At 40.5% G+C, this 23,993-nt stretch overlaps 1 protein-coding gene across 1 annotated transcript in view; it reads left to right on the top strand.

The window, feature by feature from the left end:
• Positions 1-3,627: 3,627 nt before the first annotated feature.
• Positions 3,628-23,993, top strand: part of OTOGL (otogelin like) — a 316,314-nt gene continuing 295,948 nt past the window's right edge. The window contains exons 1-8 of the mRNA XM_069764433.1: positions 3,628-3,993; positions 4,538-4,580; positions 5,602-5,650; positions 14,845-14,908; positions 16,357-16,455; positions 17,470-17,624; positions 18,201-18,322; positions 23,270-23,475. Of these exons, the coding sequence (XP_069620534.1) occupies positions 3,882-3,993; positions 4,538-4,580; positions 5,602-5,650; positions 14,845-14,908; positions 16,357-16,455; positions 17,470-17,624; positions 18,201-18,322; positions 23,270-23,475 (850 nt within the window). The 5' untranslated portion in view covers positions 3,628-3,881. The remainder of the gene's footprint in view (positions 3,994-4,537; positions 4,581-5,601; positions 5,651-14,844; positions 14,909-16,356; positions 16,456-17,469; positions 17,625-18,200; positions 18,323-23,269; positions 23,476-23,993) is intronic.

Below are 23,993 nucleotides of genomic sequence, written 5' to 3'. Positions count from 1 at the left end.
TCCTGTCCGTGCAGCTGAAAAACACCATCATAGTATGATGCTTCGACAACCATGTTTCACTATTGGGATTGTATTGGGTAGGTGATGAGTAGTGCTTGGTTTTCTCTACACATACCGCTTAGGATTATCACCAAATATGTCTATCTTCATCTCATCAAATCAGAGAATCTTACATCTCATAGTCTGGGAGTCCTTCATGTGTTTTTTTAGCAAACTATGCGGGCTTGCACTGAGGAGAGGGTTCCGTCGGGCCACTCTGCCATAAATGCCCTACTGGTGGAGGGCTGTAGTGGTAGTTTACTTTGTGGAACTTTCTCCCATCTCCCTACTGCATCTCTGGAGCTCAGCTACAGTGATCTTGGGGTTCTTCTTTACCTCTCTCGCTAAGGCTCTTCTCCCACGATTGCTCAGTTTGGCTGGACAGCCAGGTCTTGGAAAACTTCTGCTGGTCCCAAACTTCTTCTATTTAAGGATTATGGAGGCCATTGTGCTCTTAGGAACCTTGAGTACTGCAGAAATTCTGTTGTAACCTTGGCCAGATCTGTGCCTTGCCACAATTCTGTCTCTGAGCTCCTTGGCCAGTTCCTTTGACCTCATGATTCTCATTTGGTCGACATGCAATTTGAGCTGTGAGGTCTTATATAGACAGGTGTGTGCCTTTTCAAATCAAGTCCTATCAGTTTAATTAAACACAGTTGAACTACAATGAAGGAGTAGAACCATCTCAAGGATGATCAAAAGGAAATGGACATCATGTGACTTAAATATGAGTGTCTGAGCAAAGGGTCTGAATACTTATGACCATGTGATATTTCAGTTTTTCTTTTTTATTAAATTTACAAAATAAATCTACATTTCTGTTTTTTTAGACAAGATGCGGTGCACAGTGTACATTAATGTGAAAAAATTTAACTTTTTTGAATTTACCAAATGGCTGCAATGAAACAAAGAGTGAAAAATGTAAAGGGGTCTGAATACTTTCCGTACTCACTGTATCTGTAAAGCGCTGAGTAAAATACATAAGTAAATAATTTAAATAAATGAATATACATGCTGTTCAAATTTAAGCTCCTCGGCATTGAAATTGCAACACAAAGAAGGAATAATCATGTAATTATGTAAATAACAGGATCAAGATAAATGTTAATGATGTACAAATGAAGGAAGAACTGTCAAACAGGGGTGTATTAAGGGTCATGTGACGGGGTCATGTGACGGGGTCATCATATACCTGAAACAGATTATTCCAGAAAAATAGTTGCTGTGTGAAACTATAGCCTGTCAAACATCCATTGATCTAGTCAATTTACCCTTCAGTTCAGTATATAGTATACAGTGTATAGTGTCAGTGTATCGGTAACACTGACTCACCAGTGATGTCTCTAGGTGAAATCCTTCATCTTTCATCCAGCACAGACCGCCATCACTTCATCCAGCCAGATCTGTCTCCAATCCTGCCCCATGTCTTTCATTCTGCCCCGTGTCTCCAATCATGCCCCGTATCTACATTCTGCCCATGTCTCCAATCCTGCCCCCAGTGTGTCCAGCATCTCTGCCCCCAGTGTGTCCAGCATCTCTGCCCCCAGTGTGTCCAGCATCTCTGCCCCCAGTGTCCAGCATCTCTGCCCTCAGTGTCCAGCATCTCTGCCCCCAGTGTCCAGCATCTCTGCCCCCAGTGTCCAGCATCTCTGCCCCCAGTGTCCAGCATCCTGCCCCCAATGTGTCCAGCATTCTGCCCCCAATGTGTCCAGCATCCTGCCCCCAATGTGTCCAGCATCCTGCCCCCATTGTGTCCAGCATCCTGCCCCAATGTGTCCAGCATCTTGCCCCCAATGTGTCCAGCATCCTGCCCCCAGTGTGTCCAGCATCCTGCCTCCAGTGTGTCCAGCATTTTGCCCCCAAAATGTCCAGCATTTTGCCTCCAGTGTCTCCAGCATATTGCCCCAGTGTCTCCAGCTAATTGCCCACAGTGTGTCTAGCATTCTGCACTAGTGTGTCCAGCATATTGCCTCGAGCCCCCCAGATTGCCGTTCACAAAAAAAACGAGTTCTCCTCACCTGACCGGCGCTCCAGCGGCGAGCTTCCTCCAGCAGCGCGGACTCGCCGGTGACTGACAATGATGTCAGACGCCAGCGATGTGTGCGCTGCACCTGCGGCCGACTTCAGCTGCCAGCCACCAATTGGCTGGTGGCTGTTCTTAACTATTGATGTGCGGGCGCGCGCCCACACGTCAATAGGTAAAACTGCCACAGCGCCGGTAGGGGCCCGGTGAGCAGATGAGATGGGGCCAGATGCGGGCCCCCTCTGCCCACCGTGCCAATACACCAGTCAGGGCAGTAATGCCCTGATGGCGGCGAGCAATCTGAGCGGTAGCCCAGGGCCCCCCCACACCACTGGGCCCTGGGCTACCGCCCAGATTGACCCTGTTATAATCCGCCCCTGCTGTCAAAACATCACAATTCAGTATCGAGTAAAGAGAGCTTCACTCACCAACCTTGGCATCCTATTAGTAATGTTACCACTGGTTGTCTCAGGATTATTCTGCCATGCTTAATGTATTTGGGCATGCAAAGCATCAAGGTCTTTGCAATTGCCGACCAATAATGTCCCAGGTGTGCATGATCGGAGACCCTGCAGGCCATAGGAATACATTTTGCCAAGCTTACTGCTCACATTAACTACTTTTTGAAAAGTTGCAAATGATGAATTGGACAAAAACATCTGGGAACCCTAGACTGTGCCCACAGTGGCGAACAAAAAGAAAAAAACATAGGTCAACACATGCAAAATAGACTTCAAAAAGGCGCAGCTGGAAGGATGAATTTGGTAGAAAGGTGTAAAGCAGCAGAAACGTGACAAAAACAGGCGCAATTTCAATAATAAATTAGGCCCTATGTGTTCTATATGGGACCAAGGAGAAGGTCCTGTCCGAAAAAAGGATTTTTCATTTTCCAGAAGTGTTTTTTTTTTAATACAAAGAAGGACTATCTTTAAAATTATTTTTTCTTATTTTTGAAAGAAGCTTTTTCCGTAATGACCTCACAATACATTTTTTTTTAAGTTGCAATAGATGTCTTGTAATAAAGTAATAGATGTTGAAAAAACTTGAGTAAGCACTGTTCAAGCGGCAGCCGTCAGAGAACTAGCTTGTAAGGCTATGGGACCATGAATTCTTAGAGTTTACCTTGTTATTGGAATACTCACGTTTGTAAAATAAAAAAAAAATAATTTGTACATCATTGAACATATTGATTCTTATAATGTTAAAATGTAAAAAAAATCTAACTCGTTGCCACATTTGTGTCATAAGGTTTTGATATGACCAATGTAAGTTAAATAAAATGTAAATAAAAAGTAATATAGGTAGTATGTTTATCAATGTATTTGATGGCTAGGTAGATGGATAGGGTAGACAGCATACAAAGAGGACAAAGAATTCAATAGTCATTTTTTAACATACAAGAATTGATTGAATTAATATTTCGAAAGGGTTTTGAATCTCTCCTTGCAAACAAAGAGTTAAACAGAGATAAAGAAAGAAAATATTCAGAGCCATGTTAATATGACACCTTATCTTGTGTCATCGTCCACAATAGTTATAAAAGGATAATTCCACCTTTAGGAGATGACAACGTGCCAGTCTGCGTGAGCATGTGCAACTGATACAGACAAGGCTTTATCATGCATCACTAATGAGGAAATCTCAGCCAAGGACGTTGCTAGCAATTTTTCTAAAGCCCCCAGAGCAACTGAAGATTAGACAGCTATGTTTTCTACTCGCAGCCTTGAAATGGTAATAACTTGCATCCAATGAACAATCTAAAAAGCCTCCAAAGAAACTTATTTCTAAGATGCCATAATAGTAAAGGTCAGTTATTTGGATGCAGTTCTGGAGGATACAAAGTTACACTGAGATGAACATTGTGAGAAATCTCCAATTGATGAAACCTGGGAACACTTTCTTCTTGTATACACTCCTGTTCTCCATTCTAGGTAAGTCCTTGCCTTGCCAAAATGTATTCACTTTCTGATCACTGGTAAATGGGTTTATGGCTCTGCCACAAAAGGACAGTATAGGAACTGTAATCCAGCACTGGATGTTCATCCTTCTGCACATCACTTTATTAAAAAATCTTTGTAGATTCTTTTCATTTATCAATCTAACATTAAAGTAAAATTATATCTCTGTACCAGTCTGTTAGCTTGTTCATTGTAATTTGTATTTTGTACCTAACCCCTTCTGATGTACAGCACCACGGAATCAATAATGCTCTAAAAATAAATAATATAATAATAATATAGGACATCCATATTGTTAGAGCACACATCATGTTTGCATAGCTGAATTGTACCTTTTTATGCATTGTCCACCCTCCGGATGTACATCTATTAGTGAAAGTATTGTATTTATTCTCATTTATATATTTTTTAAAATAATATATGTAACTTAATTCAATGAAATGTAAAATACAGAAATTATGTAACTCAATTCTATCGGTTTAGATAAAAATCAATTTATTTTTGTTTCACCTTATAGGGTTTCTCTACTCGTCTTCTGGTCTAACACAGCGAATATCCAAGTGAGTTATAATCTATATTTTGGTAACAAGGCAGAATGCTTATATATTCCTAACATACCAAAAATAGAAAAAAAAGGGCAAAAAGACAGTCCACGGTAGATGTCCCCTTTCTGACTAGGCGTAAGCAATTGTAGAAGATTGGGAAAAGTGTTACAGCTTCTGGGCTAAAAATTATATATTAATTCCTTAAAATCACCATTCCAAGAAAGTAAAGGTGGAGAGGGGAGACAGAAAGCAAAAGGCGACATGTTTCGAATGTAGATCGGCGGTCTTTATCAAAGCCTGATATATTTCTACTTGTTATCTATATTGAACCCATTCATAAGAAACATCAATCTAGAAAAATATATTATTTATTATAGTGAATAAGTGAAAGAAAAATAAAGATAAATGCTGTGAGGGGGTAAACCTTATGTGCCCTAATAGAATTAAAGGAGGATTCTGGGCAGAAGGATTTATCACCTAGTGTTAATTAATTTAACATTTAGATATAAAACAGCTGCCTTACTAAAAATGACACTGTAACTTTATGATGAATAATGCTATACTTGCTTTAATCAATTTTAAATTTTTTTGCCCCTACAATGGATGCATAGATGGAGATATATGACAATATTGGGAAAAAATCAGAGGCGTTATAGACTATAAGGTGACATGTAGGGTTACAGATAAGTGATATGTGCAAAGTGATAAGATTTTTATTTAAAAAAATATATATATCTTGCACATTATGGTAAAAAAAAAATCTACTTTAATAAAGAGAGTAACTCCGTATCAATGAAAAAATGCAGGGACTTTCCAAAGGCAAGCAGTTCATTTTCAGGCACACAGATCTTTAAAGCTCTCGTCAATTGTGTAAGATGAGATCTTGCACATACAGGTTACCTTTTAAATGTTAACCCAAGAAAGGCCTCTTTGATAGGTGATGGAAATCAGAAAAAAAAACCTTTCCCCTAGGAATAGCTTATTCAGGTTGCTCCTGGACCTTTGCAAATACAAGATACTTTTTGTTTTCTTCCAGAAACGGGTTTAATGCAATTCGCCAGAAAAGAGATCTCTTAACAGCAGAGGTAGGTTATACCTTCGAGAGAAAAATTTGCCTCTGAAATGAGTCTTCCACTGACAATGGAGCCTTTGTCGTAAGAGAAAATGGTAAAAGCGCGGGTAGGATCAGTCCCCCTTGTGATACCTACTTTCCTGTGATTCTGTAGCTTTCACTGTCTCACTTATCAGGCTCGCCTGAACTCATCTCATTCTCACACAGGCTCTGCCTCATCAGATAAAGAGATATTCCTATTTACTTGGCAATAAACATTCGACATCTTCAAAAGATCCAATGTTTCCGTAAAATGCTAATTCCACACGACATCATCCGTTGGCGGTTTAATATTTCATGTTTCTGTCTGTGGCTTATTTGGATGAGGAGTTAATATGGCATGCAGAATTCCCATATAAGTTATATACTACTGTGGGGAATATGGAATTCCGATGTGTCCTGGGTCGTTTTTGGATCTCTTCTTCTAATAGTGGGAAGGAAAAATATTTTTCAATTTACAAAGCGCAAATCACTTTTACATTAGATTTATTCTTAAAGGCTGTGTTCCCTCTAACTTCCAGGAGATGCTTTCTGAATTCTGTCTCTATTCACCAAAAATAAGAATGGACGACAGCACAAGAAAGAAGGGAAGCTTTCCAAAAGTTTTCCTTAGGGAATGTTTGCTTTAATCCGTGCGCCGGGATCCATTTTTTCTTTTTTTGTGGATCGGGAGGATGGATCTCCTGCACTGAGTCTAGGATCAATGTCAATCTTTTATCACTTGTTAATTAATTGTAAATAATGTAACAAAGACCTCTAATATTCAGATTCTTCTGATATTTTATAATTAAATATGAGGTCCTTTTCAAGTTGTCTATAGGTGCACTGTATTACGATAGTCCCTTAGGGTATTTTATCACGCATCAATGGTGAGCCGCCCATCTATTAATGAGTTTCCCCTGTAAGAAACTCTTAATTAAAAGCATGCAGTTTTGGGCATTTTTTTTTTAGAATCAATAAAAACCTACTTATTCATTAGAAAAACATGTTGGATACTGAATATAAATATACATTTTTAACAAATTATTGACACTCCACTTAACGGTAACTCTGTAAAACTTCCCCTGAAAATTGAGTCATGTATCCTTCTTAATATGTGCTATGCTTGGATGGGTTTTTTCAGAAATCACCAACGTCCACGGGAGTTGCCATTTAATTCTACAAGTTGCCAATTTGTTTTGATTGCAGTGAGAAAGATTCATTAGTTAATTCTGATCAGATTGAATACATGGATGATAATACTTATCACAGGAGATAGAATGATTTCTGCAAAAATCATGATGAGAACATGCCACCACCGCTTCACTTGTCTCATAGTTTGATATTCATACGACTAAATCACCTCTTCGTTGCTGACAGATTTTAAGGATGACTAATTGTTATTTTTACAGACCTGAGCATACAATGATTATTAGATACCTTGGTATATGTTATAGACTGTGGAAATAATTGTACTCTGCTAATATGGAAGGTGCTATCCTCTTACTTGCTGCCCTTTCCTCATCCTGTAAAGATATGCAGAGCTAGTAGAGATGGTTCACTGCTTAAGACCCTTCTAATATGAAAAGCTGAGATCCATGTCAGCTCTTTGGAGAATTCAATGATATCAGCATGCCCATTAATCTCCTATTTCAGTTAGCTCCATGCAATGCTATGAATAAAGAAAATAGCATTCACTCAGCTCACATTCATGAATCTTCCTGTAGTTAAAAAATAGCCCATTACATGGCTTCATGTAAAATGTCCTGTGTTCATTTTAAGCTAAAGAGGACCACATTTTTCATGTCGAATTGAACACAAGATGTAATATGGCTGCAAACAGGAATAAAATGTTTTTTTTTTGTATGTGTGTTTTAGTTTAACCCCTTTAAACAGTGGCTGTTAAGGGTCCTTATTCCCTCATTGCAGTTTTAAAATGGCGATAAGGAATAAGGATATAGTGCCCCCCAGCATCAGAAATTCTCTGGGGTTTCACCTACCCAGGGTAGCTGAGGCTCTGGAGACCATAATCAGAGCCGTTTTTTCCGGTCCTCGATCACATGATCACCACTATTCAATAAATAACAGTGATCCCATAAAAATACTGTGCCCGCTATTAAAAACATTTCTCTCTCTTCTGACATGATATACAGCTCTGGCAAAAATAAAGAGACCACCACATCAAAACCCTGTCATGGGCAGCCCAATCTCCAGACCTGAACCCCATTGAAAACCTCTGGAATGTAATCAGGAGGATGATGGATAGTCACAAGCCATCAAACAAAGAAGAACTGCTTACATTTTTGCCCCAGAAGCAGTGTGAAAGACTGGTGGAAAGCATGCCAAGACGCATGAAAGCTGTGATTAAAAATAATGGTTATTCCACAAAATATTGATTTCTGAGCTGAGCACTATTTGAGGTCTTTTTTTAAATTTTGACCATTTTTCTTTGTCAGAAAAAAAATACAAAATTTCATGCTTGGAAATTCGGAGACATGTTGAAGTTTATAGAATAAAATAACAATTTACAGTTTACTCAAAAATATACCTATAAAGAGAAAAATCAGACAAACTGAACATTTTGCAGTGGTCTCTTAATTTTTGCCAGAGCTGTATATGTTAGATGAGAAAGAAATGAGGTCTCCAAGCCCCCGTCCCAGTACCCCCACCATCCCCAGATCCCTCAAGCTCCATCCCCAGCCCTCCACCAGCTCCTCATGGAAAAAAATGGTGGGCATATGCCTAGTGTGCCCTCTGAGATTCGCCCACTGGCACCTGGCAACATCGGGGATTTTTCTTATTGGTTCATTTTATCACTGTGATAGACCCTATTGCAGTGATCAAAAGCCAATAATTAGTATGTCATCCCTCATCTCTAATCCTCTTATTCAGAATGATTACATTTTTTTATTTTATAATTTTTATTTTTTTCATTTTTTGCAATTAGGTTTAGGGGAAAGGGTTAGGTTGGGGTTAGGTAAGGGTTGGGGTAGGGTTGCGGTTAGGCTAGGGTACAGATGGGGTTAGGCTAGGGTTAGGGTCGGTGTTAGGCCAGGGTTAGCGTTTGGGTTAGGCTAGTGTTAGGATAAGAGTTGGGCTAGGGCTAGGTTAGTGTTGGGCTAGGGTTAGGGCTTGCATTGGGATTAGGGTTTTTTCATAAGTTACAAAACAAAAAATGATGACAATATGACAACTAGTGTTGAGAGCAAGTGCTCGCTACTCAAATTTGCATCTGGATCAATCGAGCACCTGTGATACTTGGTGCATATCTGAGCAACCTGATGCAAACTCGAGTAGCACTTGCGCTCAACACTAATGATGACATATTCAATATGACATCCTAATGTTATCAAATTCTGTGTAGTACATTTGGGTTAAAAATCCTCACTATAACCCTGAATAAAATCCTTGAAGGGTGTAATTTCCAAAATGGGGTCACTTTAAAGATTTTTCCACAGTTTAGGTATATCAGTGGCTCTTCAAACACGACTCAGTGTCCACTCTCAGTTGCAGCCATTTTTGTGCATAAAAAGTCAAACGGTGCTGCTTCCATTCTGAACCATGCCATGTGCCCAAATAATAGTTTTACCCCACATATGGGGTATCAGCGTACTCAGGAGAATTCACACAATACATTTTGGGGTCTATTTCTTCCTGTTACCATTGTGAAAGTAAAAAAAATTGGGGCTAAAGCAAAATTTTGTGAATAAAAGTAAAGTGTTAATTTTTTCCTTTCCCATTCTATTAATTCCTGTGAAGAACCTGAAGGGTTAATAAATTCTTGAATGTGGTTTTGAGGACTTTGAGGAGTGCAGTTTTTAAAATGGTAGCACTTTTGGGTATTTTCTATCTTATAGACCCCTCAATGTCACTTCAAATGTGAGGTGGTCGCAAAAAAATGGTTTTTGTAAATTTTGTTGTAAAAATGAGAAATCGCTGGTCAACTTTTAACCCTTCTATCTTTCTAGCAAAAAAACAATATGTTTCAAAATTGTGCTGATGCAAATTAGACATGTGAGAAATGTTCTTTATTAATTATTTTGTGTGGCATATCACTCTGATTTAAGGGCATAAATATGTAAAGTTTGAAAATTGCAAAATTTTCAATTTTTTTGCAAAATTTTTGATATTTTCATAAATACACACAAATCATATCAACAAAAATGTACCACTATCATGGAGTACAATATGTCACGAAAAAACATTCTTAGAATCAGTTAGATCCCTTGAACAGTTCTGGAGTTATTACCACATAAATTGACACTGGTCAGATTCTAAAAATTTGGCCAGGTCATTAAAGTAGCTTGTTACTAAGGCGTTAAACACCTTTCCAGTGTTTCTTTTATATTTATTTTATCCCTAAAGTGTTATCGATAAAGTACACTGTCTTCAGCTCTTCACTGCACCACTCTGGTCCCTTGTGACTGCAGCTTCTGAGTGACTGTAAGTCAGAGATAATGGTCACAAGCTCTCAATGTCAGTTTTTGAGAGTCTAAGTTTTGGCTAACCTAGACTTATATTGACAAGTGACCTCCGGTTCACCCAGTAAACACTGGAGTGATCCAGCAGGTCACAATTTGCAGAAAATAACCAGAATGGCGCTAAGAACAGAAGAAAAATGCAGCTGGTAAGTATACGGCTGGGGCAGTGAACATACATTAGTGACACAACTCCAGTGATGAAAAAACAAAATGCTGGAGTGATGCTTTAATTTCGTCTCTATGTTGTAGATATATTAGCAATCAAATATTAAGTTAACTTTGTTAAGTCCAAATGAGTGTTATTAGACATTTTTCACTGGGGGCATGTATTTCTGCCTCCTGTATGATGTTGACCAATCATAAGCAGGCAGCAACATATGCAGCAAATGCAATAAGACCAATGATGATGTCATCAGGGTTACATGACCACAGGTTCTGCCTGCCCCAGTGTGCAGGCTAATGAGCACTGAAGATAAATTACATATACAGGGGTTGGACAAAATAATAGAAACACCTGGAAACATCAGCAAAAGTTAGTTTAATCTGGTGTAGGTCCACCTTTTGCAGCGATTACAGCCTAAATTCTCCGAGGTATGGATTCATACAAGGTGTGCATCGCTTCAAAAGGAATTTTAGCCCATTCTGCAGTTAAAATACCCTCCAGTTCTTTGAGCGACGATGGCGGCGGAAATCGACGTCTAACTTGAATCTCTAAAATCGACCATAAATGCGCAATAATGTTGAGGTCTGGGGATAGTGGGGGCCAGATGAGATGCTCAACTTCATTAGAATGTTCCTCGTGCAATGCTTTAACGATTCTAGCTGTATGAATTTGTGCATTATCATCCTGAAAGATGGCGTTCCCCTCCGGGAACAGTGCTTGAACCATTGGATGCGCTTGGTCGCCCAAAATGCCTAAGTAATCTCGGCTGTTAATTCTTCCATAAAGGGATATCATTGGCCCTGCGGATCTCCATGAAAAAGCACCCCAGATCATCACAGAACTTCCGCCATGTTTTACGGTTGGGAGAAGGCAGTCTGGATGGAATGCTTCTTTCGGCTGTCTCCAAACGTCCACTCAGCCGGAGGTCGGAAATAGGGTAAACGATGATTCGTCTGAGAATATCACATGTTTCCATGTTTCCACTGCTCAAAGGACCAACTCTGGAGATTTCTACGCCACTCTAAACGCTTGGAAACATTTGTCATTCAGAGCAGCGGTTTTCTAATTGCAGCTCTTCCGTGAAATCCAGATTTGTACAGCTCCCGACGAACAGTTTTCGTGAAAACTGGGTTGTGCAGGTGTTCATTGAACTCAGCAGTGATTTTCGGAGCCGTGGTCTTGCGATTCTCTCTCACAATTCGCTTTAGAGTCCAACGGTGTCTCTCAGTCAACTTTGCTTGTGCTTTGCTGCAGACGTTTTTCCTTCTCTTTCAAATGCAGTAATTACTTTGGGACAGTACCTCTTGACACGCCAAGTGTTTGGGCACTTTCTGTTACACTAGCGCCTGCCATACGAGCACCAACAATTTGGCCTCTTTGAAAATCTGAGAGGTCTGCCATTGGTATCAGGTTCTCATCAATGTTCTTACAATTATGCAAAACAAACAGTTGATTAACATACACATATCACATAACACAAATAATCAGCTACAAAACATTACCATGTGTCACGGTTTGCATGTTTATCACATGTTTGAAGATTATGATGCCAAAACATTAGGTGTTTCTATTATTTTGTCCAACCCCTGGTATATCCTGAACAACTGAGAGGTGAAATGAAAAAACAAACAACTTTTTATTCCACTCTGCAGCCTCTATGGCATTGTGTGTCCAGTTCACTATTAAAAAAGTGGTGAAAGGGCCTTCTTAAGGATAACAATTTCCTCAGGGGTGATGACCTGAGGAATTCCTAACCAGTTATCAGTCTGCTGCACGGCTTCACATCTATACTGTGTGCAGAATTATTAGGCAATTTGTATTTTGATCACATGATACTTTTTATACATGTTGTCCTACTCCAAGCTGTTCAGGCTTGAGAGCCAACTACCAATTAAGTAAATCAGGTGATGTGCATCAGGGGTGTGGTCTAATGACATCAAAACCCTGTATAAGGTGTGCTTAATTATTAGGCAACTTCCTTTCCTTTGGCAAAATGGGTCTAAAGAAAGATGTGACGGGCTCTGAAAAGTTCAAAATTGTGAGATGTCTTGCAGAGGGATGCAGCAGTCTTGAAATTGCCAAACTTTTGAAGCCTGATCACCGAACAATCAAGCGTTTCATGGCAAATAGCCAACAGGGTCGCAAAAAGTGTGTTGGCCAAAAACGGCACAAAATAACTGCCCATGGATTGAGGTAAAATCAAGCGTGAACCTGCCAAGATGCCATTTGTCACCAGTTTTGCCATATTTCAGAGCTGCAACGTTACTGGAGTAACATAAAGCACAAGGTGTGCGATACTCAGGGACATGGCCAAGGTAAGAAAGGCTGAAAAACGACCACCTTTGAACAAGAAACATAAGATAAAACATCAAGACTGGGCCAAGAAATATCTTAAGACCGACTTTTCAAAGGTTTTGTGGACTGATGAAATGAGAGTGACTCTTGATGGGCCAGATGGATGGACCAGATGCTGGATCAGTAAAGGGCAGAGAGCTCTACTCCGACTCAGACGCCAGCAAGGTGAAGGTGGGGTACTGGTATGGGCTGGTATCATCAAAGATTAACTTGTAGGACCTTTTCGGGATGAGGATGGAGTGAGCTCAACTCCCAGACCTACTGTCAGTTTCTGGAAGACAACTTCTTCAAGAAGTGGTACAGGAAGAAGTCGGTATCATTCAAGAAAATCATGAGTTTCATGTTTGACAATGCTCCATCACATGCCTCCAACTACTCCACAGCGTGGCTGGCCAGTAAAGGTCTCAAAGAAGAAAAAATAATGACATGGCCCCCTTGTTCACCTGATCTGAACCCCATAGAGAACCTGTGGTCCCTAATAAAATGTGAGATCTACAGGGAGGGAAAACAGTACACCTCTCGAAACAGTGTCTGGGAGGCTGTGGTGGCTGCTGCACGCAATGTTGATCATGAACAGATCAAGCAACTGACAGAATCTATGGATTGAAGGCTGTTGAGTGTCATCATAAAGAAAGGTGGCTATATCGGTCACTAATTTTGGGGGGTTTTGTTTTGCATGTCAGAAATGTTTACTTCTAAATTTTGTGCAGTTATATTGGTTTACCTGGTGAAAATAAACAAGTGAGATGGGAATATATTTGGTTTTTATTAAGTTGCCTAATAATTCTGCACAGTAATAGTTACCTGCACAAACAGATATCCTCCTAAAATAGCCTAATCTAAGAAAACCCCACTCCAGCTTCAAAAAATATCAAGCTTTGATATTTGAGTTTTTTGGGTTGATTGAGAACATAGTTGTTGATCAATAATAATAATCGTCTAAATACAACTAATAATTCTGCACACAGTGTATTGTCCACAGGCTTGCTGGTGTCCCAAGGGTACCAGTCAGGGCACAGACCAGGAATGCAGCTGTCAACCCGGGCACCAAGAGCTTTTCCACTTTCCCAATCCTTACTGAAGTTTGTGACCGAAACCTGGGGCAGTTTGTTCTGGTTCCATCCCAAGAGCCCCTGTTTTGGTGTCTGTTTCTTGGTTTCTTCATCCTCTTCTTCATCCCACATTGGCATGGAGATGGAATAATGTAGAATAAGAGTCAAGATAAGACACAGGATGAGCTTTAAGGTACCTTCACACATCACGATATTGTTAACGATATCGTTGCTATTTGTGACGTAGCAACGATATCGTTAATGAAATCGTTATGTGTGACAGCGACCAACGATCAGGCCCCTGCTGGGAGATCGTTGGTCGCTGAAGAAAGTCCAGAACTTTATTTCGTCGCTGGACTCCTGCTGACATCGCTGGATCGGCGTGTGTGACACCGATCCAGCGATGTCTTCACTGGTAACCAGGGTAAACATCGGGTAACTAAGCGCAGGGCCGCGCTTAGTAACCCGATGTTTACCCTGGTTACCATGCTAAAAGTAAAAAAAAACAAACACTAGATACTTACCTACCGCTGTCTGTCCTCCAGCGCTGTGCTCTGCACTCCTCCTGTACTGTCTGTGAGCCGGAAAGCAGAGCGGTGACGTCACCGCTCTGCTTTCCGGCTCACAGCCAGTACAGGAGGAGAGCAGAGAAGCAGAGCGCAGCGCTGGAGGACAGACGGCTGTAGGTAAGTATCTAGTGTTTGTTTTTTTTTTACTTTTAGCATGGTAACCAGGGTAAACATCGGGTTACTAAGCGCGGCCCTGCGCTTAGTTACCCGATGTTTACCCTGGTTACCGGCATCGTTGGTCGCTGGAGAGCGGTCTGTGTGACAGCTCTCCAGCGACCAAACAGCGACGCTGCAGCGATCCGGATCGTTGTCGGTATCGCTGCAGCGTCGCTTAGTGTGAAGGGGCCTTTAGGTTTCCATCAACAATGGCTTTGCTGTGTATTGATACCAGCTTGATGCATCAAGCAGTCCGTTTAGTCAAACAGCACTAGAATCAGGGTATCTGGTTCTGCATTATGCTGCTCTTAGATGGGGCAGCAAAAACCTGATGACAGATTCCCTATATTATGTATGACATTTTACAACCAAAAATAATGTGAGTGATTTTTGTAATCATATTTCAATCATAGGATAATGGAAATCCATTCTCTGGAGCACATAGACTCCTTACTGAATCACAAACTCCAAGGGCAGGTAAGACATCCTACAGGTTTTATTGAATTTAATATATTTTGACGTTTGCCTGCTAACAGAAAAGGGCACTTGAAACAGTGATGCCCATAATATATGCCCATGAAGAGTTTAACTAGTCAGTGCTATAAGTCGCCATTATGTAGATTTCAGAACCAGAAGAAAAGGACTATGTAATGTTACTGGCATTTCACTGAAAGTAAAGGACCATTTGGAAGGAGAACACAGGCAGCTACTCTCAGGAAAACTAGCCCATTGAGCAGCAGATTCTATTATGTGGCTCCTTCCAAACCTGCTTTTCAGCCGTACATCTAGACAAGAAAGACATGGAGGTCCATGAGCAGTAAAGGTAGCACTAGGGTTTTTACACAACACAGCACTATAGTAGAATGCAAACCCCTTGTAAAAAACAGACTATATAGTCATAAATATTGGCCCAAAAAGTGTTTTATTCAGTCCCATGGCCACAGGTGAATAATATGAATCCAATAGCCATGCAGTCTGCTTTACAAACATTAGTGAAAGAATGTCTCATTCTTCACTGAATTCGAGCATGGTCGTGCCACCATTGTAACACGTCAATTCATGACATTTCCTGCCTCTAAAATATTCAATGATCTACTGTAAGTGGTATTATTGAAATTTGCAAAGGTCTATGAATCGGTGCAAGTTAGCCAGAAAGTGCAGACCACGTGCGATTACAGGGTGCGATTCCTGAGGTTTAAAGTGAAAAAAGACTCTACAGAGTGGCAAAGTCTTTTTGGGACTATGCACTTTTTGGACAATTTTAACCTTTAAACTTGAAAGTAACAGTTTGGTGAAGGTCTTTTTTAGTTCCAGTATGACTGTGCTTCAGTGCACAAAGCCAGGTCCATAAAGGCATGGTTTAAGGTGAGTTTGGTGTGGAAGAACATGACTTCAACCCCATTGAACACCTTTGGAATGAACTACAATGGAAATTATGAACCTGACCCTGTTGTCTAACATCATTTTCTGACCACACAAATACTCTTTTGGATAAATGAGTAAATAAATCCTCAAATCACACTAACTAATCTTGAAGAAAGCCTTCCCCATAGTCTGGAGAAGAATGGAAACCGTTATAGCTGGAAAAGGGGAACCAACTCCATATTAATACCTACAGAATTAGAATGGGATGTAATAAAAACTCTTAGATGTGTTATATGTAGGTGTCTCAGTACATTTATCCATATAATGTATATTGTTATGTCGAAAAGCACATATAATACCATGACCATATCTATCTTTTGAATATTTTTTCTTCTGCCCCTTTTCATATCTATATTAATTAATATCCTTGATAAACAGTAAAAAGTTTTAGTTCTTAGATTTATATTTCAATCTATATTATCAACAAATCATCAGTGAACAGACTTTATGTTTATGTTTAATTTCTGAAACGGTAATTTAGGATTTTTTACCGTTTCTAGATTCCTGTCGACAAGGTTGTCTTAATGGAGCACTTTGTACAGAAGCTGGCTCGTGTGATTGCGAGACCTTTCAGGCACAAGGAAAGAGATGCCAATACGGTAAAGTAGTTGTGTCTACTGGAATATTGGACTGGTTGTTGGGCATGCTGGGTTGATGTGACTCAATAGGTTACGTTTTTTATGTCAGCCTGATTTTCGGAGCTTGTACATTCCTAGATTGGCCACTGGCCAAATGAAAATCCTATATTCTTATCATTATTGGATCAGTATATACATTCAATCAGTGACCATCAATAGTGGCAAGTAGTGTATGTCATGATTTGGCTGAAGAAAGTACCATAAGTGTGGCTAAAATATAGGGAGTGTTATTTAAAAAAATATATATAAGGGTCCAAACCTTCCCTATAGTAAAAGTTCTAAAAAGTATTGCGAGTGGGTTGGCTTAGGAATAAAACATTACGCCTGGGTGCTGTTTTTTAGCACTAAGATATTATCCTAAAACTGCTTCAAAAGAAAAAAGCATAGATTGTAGCATGGGTAACATGGGTATTATGACCGTATTCTCGGTTGAGTGCTGTCCGTGAAAAACGGATAGCACAGGGGCAGACTAGGACCAAATTCAATATTTCACTGATGAAAAAGATCTCTGCATACACTAGTTTCTTCTATATGTTGGGTCAGACTTGCCTATTCAAGTGCATGGGTGCGCAGAAAAAAATGACTCCTAAACGGAACGACCATATAGCATCTGATTTTTACCAATACATTGCAATTCTTTAACACAGGAAACTGTAACTGGTTTTGTAAAATATTCATAACTGGTCCTCTAAAAAAGCGGATTGCATACGGTCCGGATGATGAGTGAGAATAAAACTGTTTGAGTTTTCTGGATGAAACTGACAATTTTTTTACACACTCGGGTGAACCCGGCCTAACGAAAAAGAATAATTCAGAAGTACCGAAACAAACCTACCTTAATGTGAATTACGTCTTATTGGATTATTCTTTGTTTCTCACAAGTTGGTTGAGTCTTTCATACAAATATCACAGAAATTTTTAATAGATTTTATGCAAATGTACCATATTCAAATGTGTATTATACTGTCTTTCCAGTGCCAAATACTGGGAAAGAGAGAGATGCCATCTGCAGAAGCTGGGGTCAATACAACTTTGAAACATTTGATGGCATCTACTTTTACTTTCCGGGAAACTGTTCATACGTATTTGCCAGAGATTGCAGCAACCCAGTGCCTTTGTATACTATATGGGTAAGTATACCTGACTACTAATTTATGGTATATTATATCTAGTGACTGTGCCAGCATAAAAACCCATGTCTCATTGTATCAGCGGATAGACCGCCAACATATTCAGCAGCACCTTACATTACAAAGGGAACTTGTACAGACAATAACGACATTACAGAATAACACACAAACCAACAGCTGCCAAGGGGAGTGAGGGTCCGGCTCACAAGCTTCAAATCTATGAGGAAATTGGGACCTCCAGCTGTTACTTATTTAGGTCTTCTACTATGTCTTTCAGCCATCACTGATTAATTGCTGTGATTGTAGAACGTAATAATCTTTGGGAGAAGTAAAAAGGCCAAGAATGCCAACCTCCTTTGTTGGAAAACTAAAAAGGAATAATAAAGATTAGAACAGATGTATGTATAGAGCTGAGGAAATAATACGAACTTATTAGCAGCCTTTCATGTGAACTATAAAACGATAATTAGAAGCAGAGCAATCTATGATAATATGTCCATGTATTCATGTGTGTGCAGGTAATGCCTAAAAATTACATTAACTGAACATTTTGTTTTCTTATGCTTTTACTCTTAGGTCCACAACAGTCCCAAATGTGAGGGATCTGTGTATACTTGTCCACGTTCCATCAGTATGTTTTTCTCAAGCCAAGAGGAGATCACTGTTTCCGGTTATGAAGTGAGGAAAGGCGGTATCAGGTAATGCAACGGAACTCGTCTCATTGTGTGTGTATACTTTCATTCTCATTCACCTGAAAAAAATATAGAAATGGTGACCAGTAACAATCTGTCTATATCGAATGATAGAATCGGATTGGTTAATGTCTTAAATTTACAGCATTTAGGATTGCCATTTAACCCCTTTCCGGCATCGGCGTAATAGTATGCCGATGTCAGTCTCCCCCTCTGCGCCGGAGCCTGCACCTTTCCGGGTACATGTCAGCTGATATATACAGTTGACATGTGCCTGCAACAGCCACGGGTGTAATCGCGATCCACCCACTGCTATTAACTAGTTAAATGCCTCTGTCAATCTCTGACAGCGGCATTTAACTTGCGCTTCTGAGAAGTGCATCGGAAAGCCCGAGCATCGGTGTCATGTGATCGCGGGTCACCGATGGGTTGGCATCACAACCAGAGGTCTCCAGCTGTCCTCTATGGTTGTCAGACCTAGATTGCTAAGAGTACCGTCCGCTGGTCAGTGCTCATAGCAAGTGAGCATTTCTGATAGATACAGGCGATCTAGTCATCACCTGAATGTAGCATGTAGCAGAGCCGAAGTGCAGCTTCTAGTCTCCCATGGAGACTATTGAAGCATGCAGAAAGGAAAAAAAATGTTTTTAAAAATATAAAAAAATAAAAAAGTTAAAATCACCTCCCTTTCACTCCATTCAAATTAAAACAATAAAAAAATCAAATATACACATATTTGGTGTTGCCACATTCAGAATCGCCTGATCTATCAATATAAAAAAAAATTAACCCGATTGCTAAACAACGTAATGAGAAAAAAAGTCAAAACACCATGATTATGTTTTTTTGGTTGCTGCAGCATTGCATTAAATTGCAATAACGGGCGATCAAAAGATCGTATCTGCACCAGAAGGGTATACCGTATATAATCGAGTATAAGCCGACCCAAGTATAAGCGGAGGCACCTAATTTTGCCATGGAAAACTGGGTAAGCTTATTGACTCGAGTATAAGCCGGATATGTATTGTCCTCTCATTCCTATCCCGGTATGCGTGGTTTCCCCTGTCCTGTCCTGCTCTGTTTGGCTCCCCCTGTTGTATGCATGGCTCCCCCGGTCCCCTCCTTGTATTCATGGCTCCCCCCGTCCCATCTTGTATGTATGGCTCTCCCATCCCATCTTGTATGCATGGCTCCCCCGTCCCATTGTTGTATGCTTGGCTGGGCTCCCCCGGTCCTCCCACTTCTATGCATGGCTCGGTACCCCATGTCCCATCCTCGTATGCATGGCTCGGCTTGGCTCCCCCCATCCTCCCCCTTGTATGCATGGCTCGGCTCCCCCCATCCCATCCTTGTATGTATGGCCCCCGTCCCATCTTGTATGCATGTCTCCCCCGTCTTATCTTGTATGCATGGCTCCCCCATCCCATCTTGTATGCATGGATGGGCTCCCCTGTCCTCTCCTTTGTATGCATGGCTGGGCTCCCCCCATCCCATCCTTGTATGCATGGCTCGGCTCCCCCTCATCCTCCCCTGTCATACTCACCATCCTTGTGCCGTCGCTGAACGTCCCTGCATCTCCGTTGTTACAGCTCGGCAGTTTCTTCCTGTGTTGAGTGGTCAGGTGGTACCGCTCATTGAGGTCATGAATATATGCTCCACGCCCATGGGAGTGGAGTCGCGTGCATATTCATTACCTTAATGAGCAGCACCACGTGACCGCTGAGCACAGGAACAGGAAAGAGCTACCGGCGCCGGGACAGAGATGCAGGGATGGAGACGACAGAGGGTGAGTATTGATGTCTTCTGGAAGCCGGCAGCTGCAGCTGTCACTGTGCTACAGCATCTGGCTCCCCGCTCCCCCTCCCCCGCCAGCTTTCTGGACCTTGACTCGTGTATAAGCCGAGGGGGCGTTTTCAGCACTAAAAAAATTCAGAAAATCTCGGCTTATACACGAGTATATACGATAATTAAAAACGTCAGCTCAGCGTGCAAAAGATAAGCCCTCACCCAACCCCAGATTACGAAAAGTGCAAACGCTACGGGTATTGGAAAATGGCGCAATTTTTTTTAAACAAACTCTGGAATATTTTTTACCACTTAAATAAAAAACAGCCTATACATGTTTGGTGTCTATGAACTCGTAATGACCTGTAGAATCATAATGGCAGGTCAGTTTTAGCATTTAATGACCATGGTAAAAAAAAAAAAAAAAAAACCCACACAACTGTGGGATTGCACTTTTTTTGCAATTTCACCGCACTTGGCATTTTTTTTTAACCATTTTTCAGTACATGATATGTTAAAACCAACGGTGTTGTATAAAAGTACAACTGGTCCCACAAAAAACAAGCCCTCACAAGGCCATTTTGACCAAAAAATAAAAAAAGTTTTGGCTCTGGGAAGAAGGGGAGCAAAATACAAACATGCAAAAACAAAGATACCTCTGGTCATTAAGGGGGTTAATAACTTGAGAAAAATATATTTTTCACTCCATTCATAAAATAGTTGTCAACTGACAGAATAATCTTCAAACTTGCTTCAAAAGAGTGCAAGCACTGTGTCTATGACTGCTACGGGTTCCAGAAGTGTTCCAGGGAGTTAAAGGGAATCTGTCACCAGGCTTTTGCTACCCCTTCTGAGAACAGCATAATTTAGGGGCAACAACCCTGATTCCAGTGATGTATCACTTACTTGGCTGCTTGCTGGGATTTTGATAAAATGCCTGTTTTATCTGCTGCAGATCTAGCAGTTCTCTGAATGCTGAGCTCTGTATAACCCCGTCCACAAAACGGTTTGTGTACTCAGAAAACTGCCAATCAGTGGTGGAGGGCGGGGTTTTGCAGAGATCATGCACATGCTTGCAGCAGGTTTACAAGTCCTGTGATGAGAATCTCAAGTTGAAAATACATTAGATCAAAACTACACTTAACAGGCCAATAAGTGACACATCGCTGGAATCAGGGTTTCTGCCACTACATCATGCTACTCTCAAATTAGGGGGCAAAAGCTTGGTGACATATTCCTTTTCAATCTTACTCACCTCCTTCTGTGTGTTTGACTCTAATTGTTATCCCCTTGTGTGTGCCTTTGTGTACTTTTTCCACAGTCTCTTGTCTCTGTTGGTCCTTTTCCATGTTGTGGCTCCCTTGCTTTCTCGGGCCACAGACTTCTGCACTCTGCGCAGAGAGAAAGCAGAGGGCCACAACATGGAAAAGATTGACTAAATCTGCCAGGAAACAGAGATTACATTCTGTAAAGTTTATTACATCTGTAATATTTTAGTTACAATGCAAATGCAGTAATTATTAAAGAGACGGTATCCTTATTGCAAGGAATTGAAATGAACATGTACTTGCCACTGTTTGGCCTGGCGCCATTCTCTTGTTTTGCATCTTGGACACAGTCTGATGCAGACAAACTAACACATCCATCTCTTAAAGCAGACCCACTCAATCGCCATTCCTAATATTCACTGTATAATAATAAATAATAATAATAATAAACTACAAATAGGGAAAGGGGAGCTGTGTTCTTCTGGAAGTACAGGAATATATCTTATGACCGTGGTAGAGTATATTACAGTATTCACATGTGCTAATTTAAGCAAAAGGTAAATTAAACTACTCGATACCCTTTACTAAGGCTCTCTATCTACGTTTAGCTGGAAGAAAAATCAGATTAATTTGTTGCTAAGTGCACTGCATCCTTTGTCAGCCAAGCCAGCCCTCCTCTTTGGCCTCAGCTCAATGCCAATTCGACTTGGAACCGAAGACCTGAGTAATCTGAGAGAAGCCGGTCGCTAAAAGACGTGTAGACTAAAGCCCGGCATAAAAGGCTGTAGCTGTTAGGTACTGTATCGTAGCAACCAGCCTAAAGTGCTTCTAAATTAGGAGGGCTTGGCACAAGCAAAAGGAGAAAACAAGCCGCTCTCGTCCAAGCCCACGTAATTATTGAGATTTCATACAAATCATTTAGGTGGAGAACTCGTCCAACAATGTCTCTAGGTCCGAGGACATAAGGCACTCCTATTAGATGAAGGGTGCTCAAGAAGTGTTTTACATTCGATGGATTAAAAATTAAAATACTTTGCACCCCAAGATGAAGATAATATTTTCCTCATAATTTATCCCAGGTTTTATTGTAAGGCAATCCAACCATAATACTGTTATGTTTCAGTCTTATACTTGACACAGATAGTCGATGGTCCAATAAAGAATATAACAGGAGAAGGAACACTATGGAAAGGCGACCATACAATGGATGAGGAGCCAGTTGTGACTACGGTCGCCTTTATATAGCGCTTCTTCTCCTGTTATAGTCCTTATTGGATCAATGGCAGTTTGTGTCTAACAATATCTGTCTCTGGTGGAGAAAGGTTGAACTTTATGGTCTTGTGTCTTTATTCACCCTATGTAACTATGAAAAAAAAACCAAAAAACATGTCACAACTAGTGATGAGCGAATATACTCGTTACTCGAGATTTCCCGAGCATGCTCAGGGGTCCTCCGAGTGTTTTTTAGTGCTCGGAGATATATTTTTCATCACCGCAGCTGAATGATTTACATCTGATAGCCAGCATAAGTACATGTGGGGGTTGCCTGGTTGCTCGGGAATCCCCACATGTACTTATGCTAGCTAAGAGATGTAAATCATTCAGCTGCGGCGAAGAAAACTAAATCTCCGAGCACTAAAAAATACTCGGAGACACCCGAGCATGCTCGGGAAATCTTGAGTAACGAGTATATTCTCTCATCACTAGTCACAACCCATAATTACTGTTTGCAAACGGGATATTATCCAGCGTTACCAAGCAGGGTTGATAAAAGCTATGTGTGGTAACTGATACAAGGGCAGTCACGGGAAGGGATGTAACTAGAAAAAGACTAACAGAACAATATACGGTAATTCACAGACTTACATTCACCGGTGACCATTACTTACCTCCTTTTTAGGTTGTTGCTCCCACAAACAGTAGAAAACGTATTTATTGAGAGACTAGCCGACTACATTTTGGTGAAGACAACCTTTGGTTTTTCTCTTGCCTGGGACGGAGGTTCCGGAATATACATCAAGCTGACAGAAGACCATAAAGGAAATCCCTGTGGCTTATGTGGAAACTTTAACGGCAACTGGTCAGATGATCTGATCATACAGCACAGTAAGTTCCCCAAATGCAATTTTTTTTCCATTTTTTCTCCATTTCTTAGTGTGCACAGTAATTGCCGTCACGTCGACATTATACTGTATATAGACTGGTAATATGTATTCCTATGCATTTTTAGTTGGCATTGCATGGTGTGCTCACTGTACCGAATACGGCTGACATATTACTTGATAATTGTGTGGGCAGTACATAGCAGTAATAATTGAATGTGGTTAGTATTATATAGGCCAGGCATGGTCATTTTATTTTGGCACTGTATTGCTGTTATTTGTATTTGGTAGAATTATCAGGCATAAGAATAGCTGCATATTAATTTTTTTAGATATTGCTATTTCAAAACCATTTCAACTTTCTTGTATGAACATCTCATCCATCTACAGATTGTGCGCAGTATTACAGCATAGCCCCCTCCATTTCAGTTAAACAGAGCTGCAATAGAAGATACAAGTTTGGCACAGTTTTTGAATAAAAGCAGCCATATATTGTTTTATGTCTGGCAATTCCCCTTAGGC

Source organism: Ranitomeya imitator, chromosome 4 (assembly GCF_032444005.1).
Source record: "Ranitomeya imitator isolate aRanImi1 chromosome 4, aRanImi1.pri, whole genome shotgun sequence".
Classification (NCBI taxonomy): Eukaryota; Metazoa; Chordata; class Amphibia; order Anura; family Dendrobatidae; genus Ranitomeya; species Ranitomeya imitator.
The sequence above is the reverse complement of the archived record's forward strand: the minus strand, read 5'-3'. Positions and strand labels throughout refer to the sequence as shown.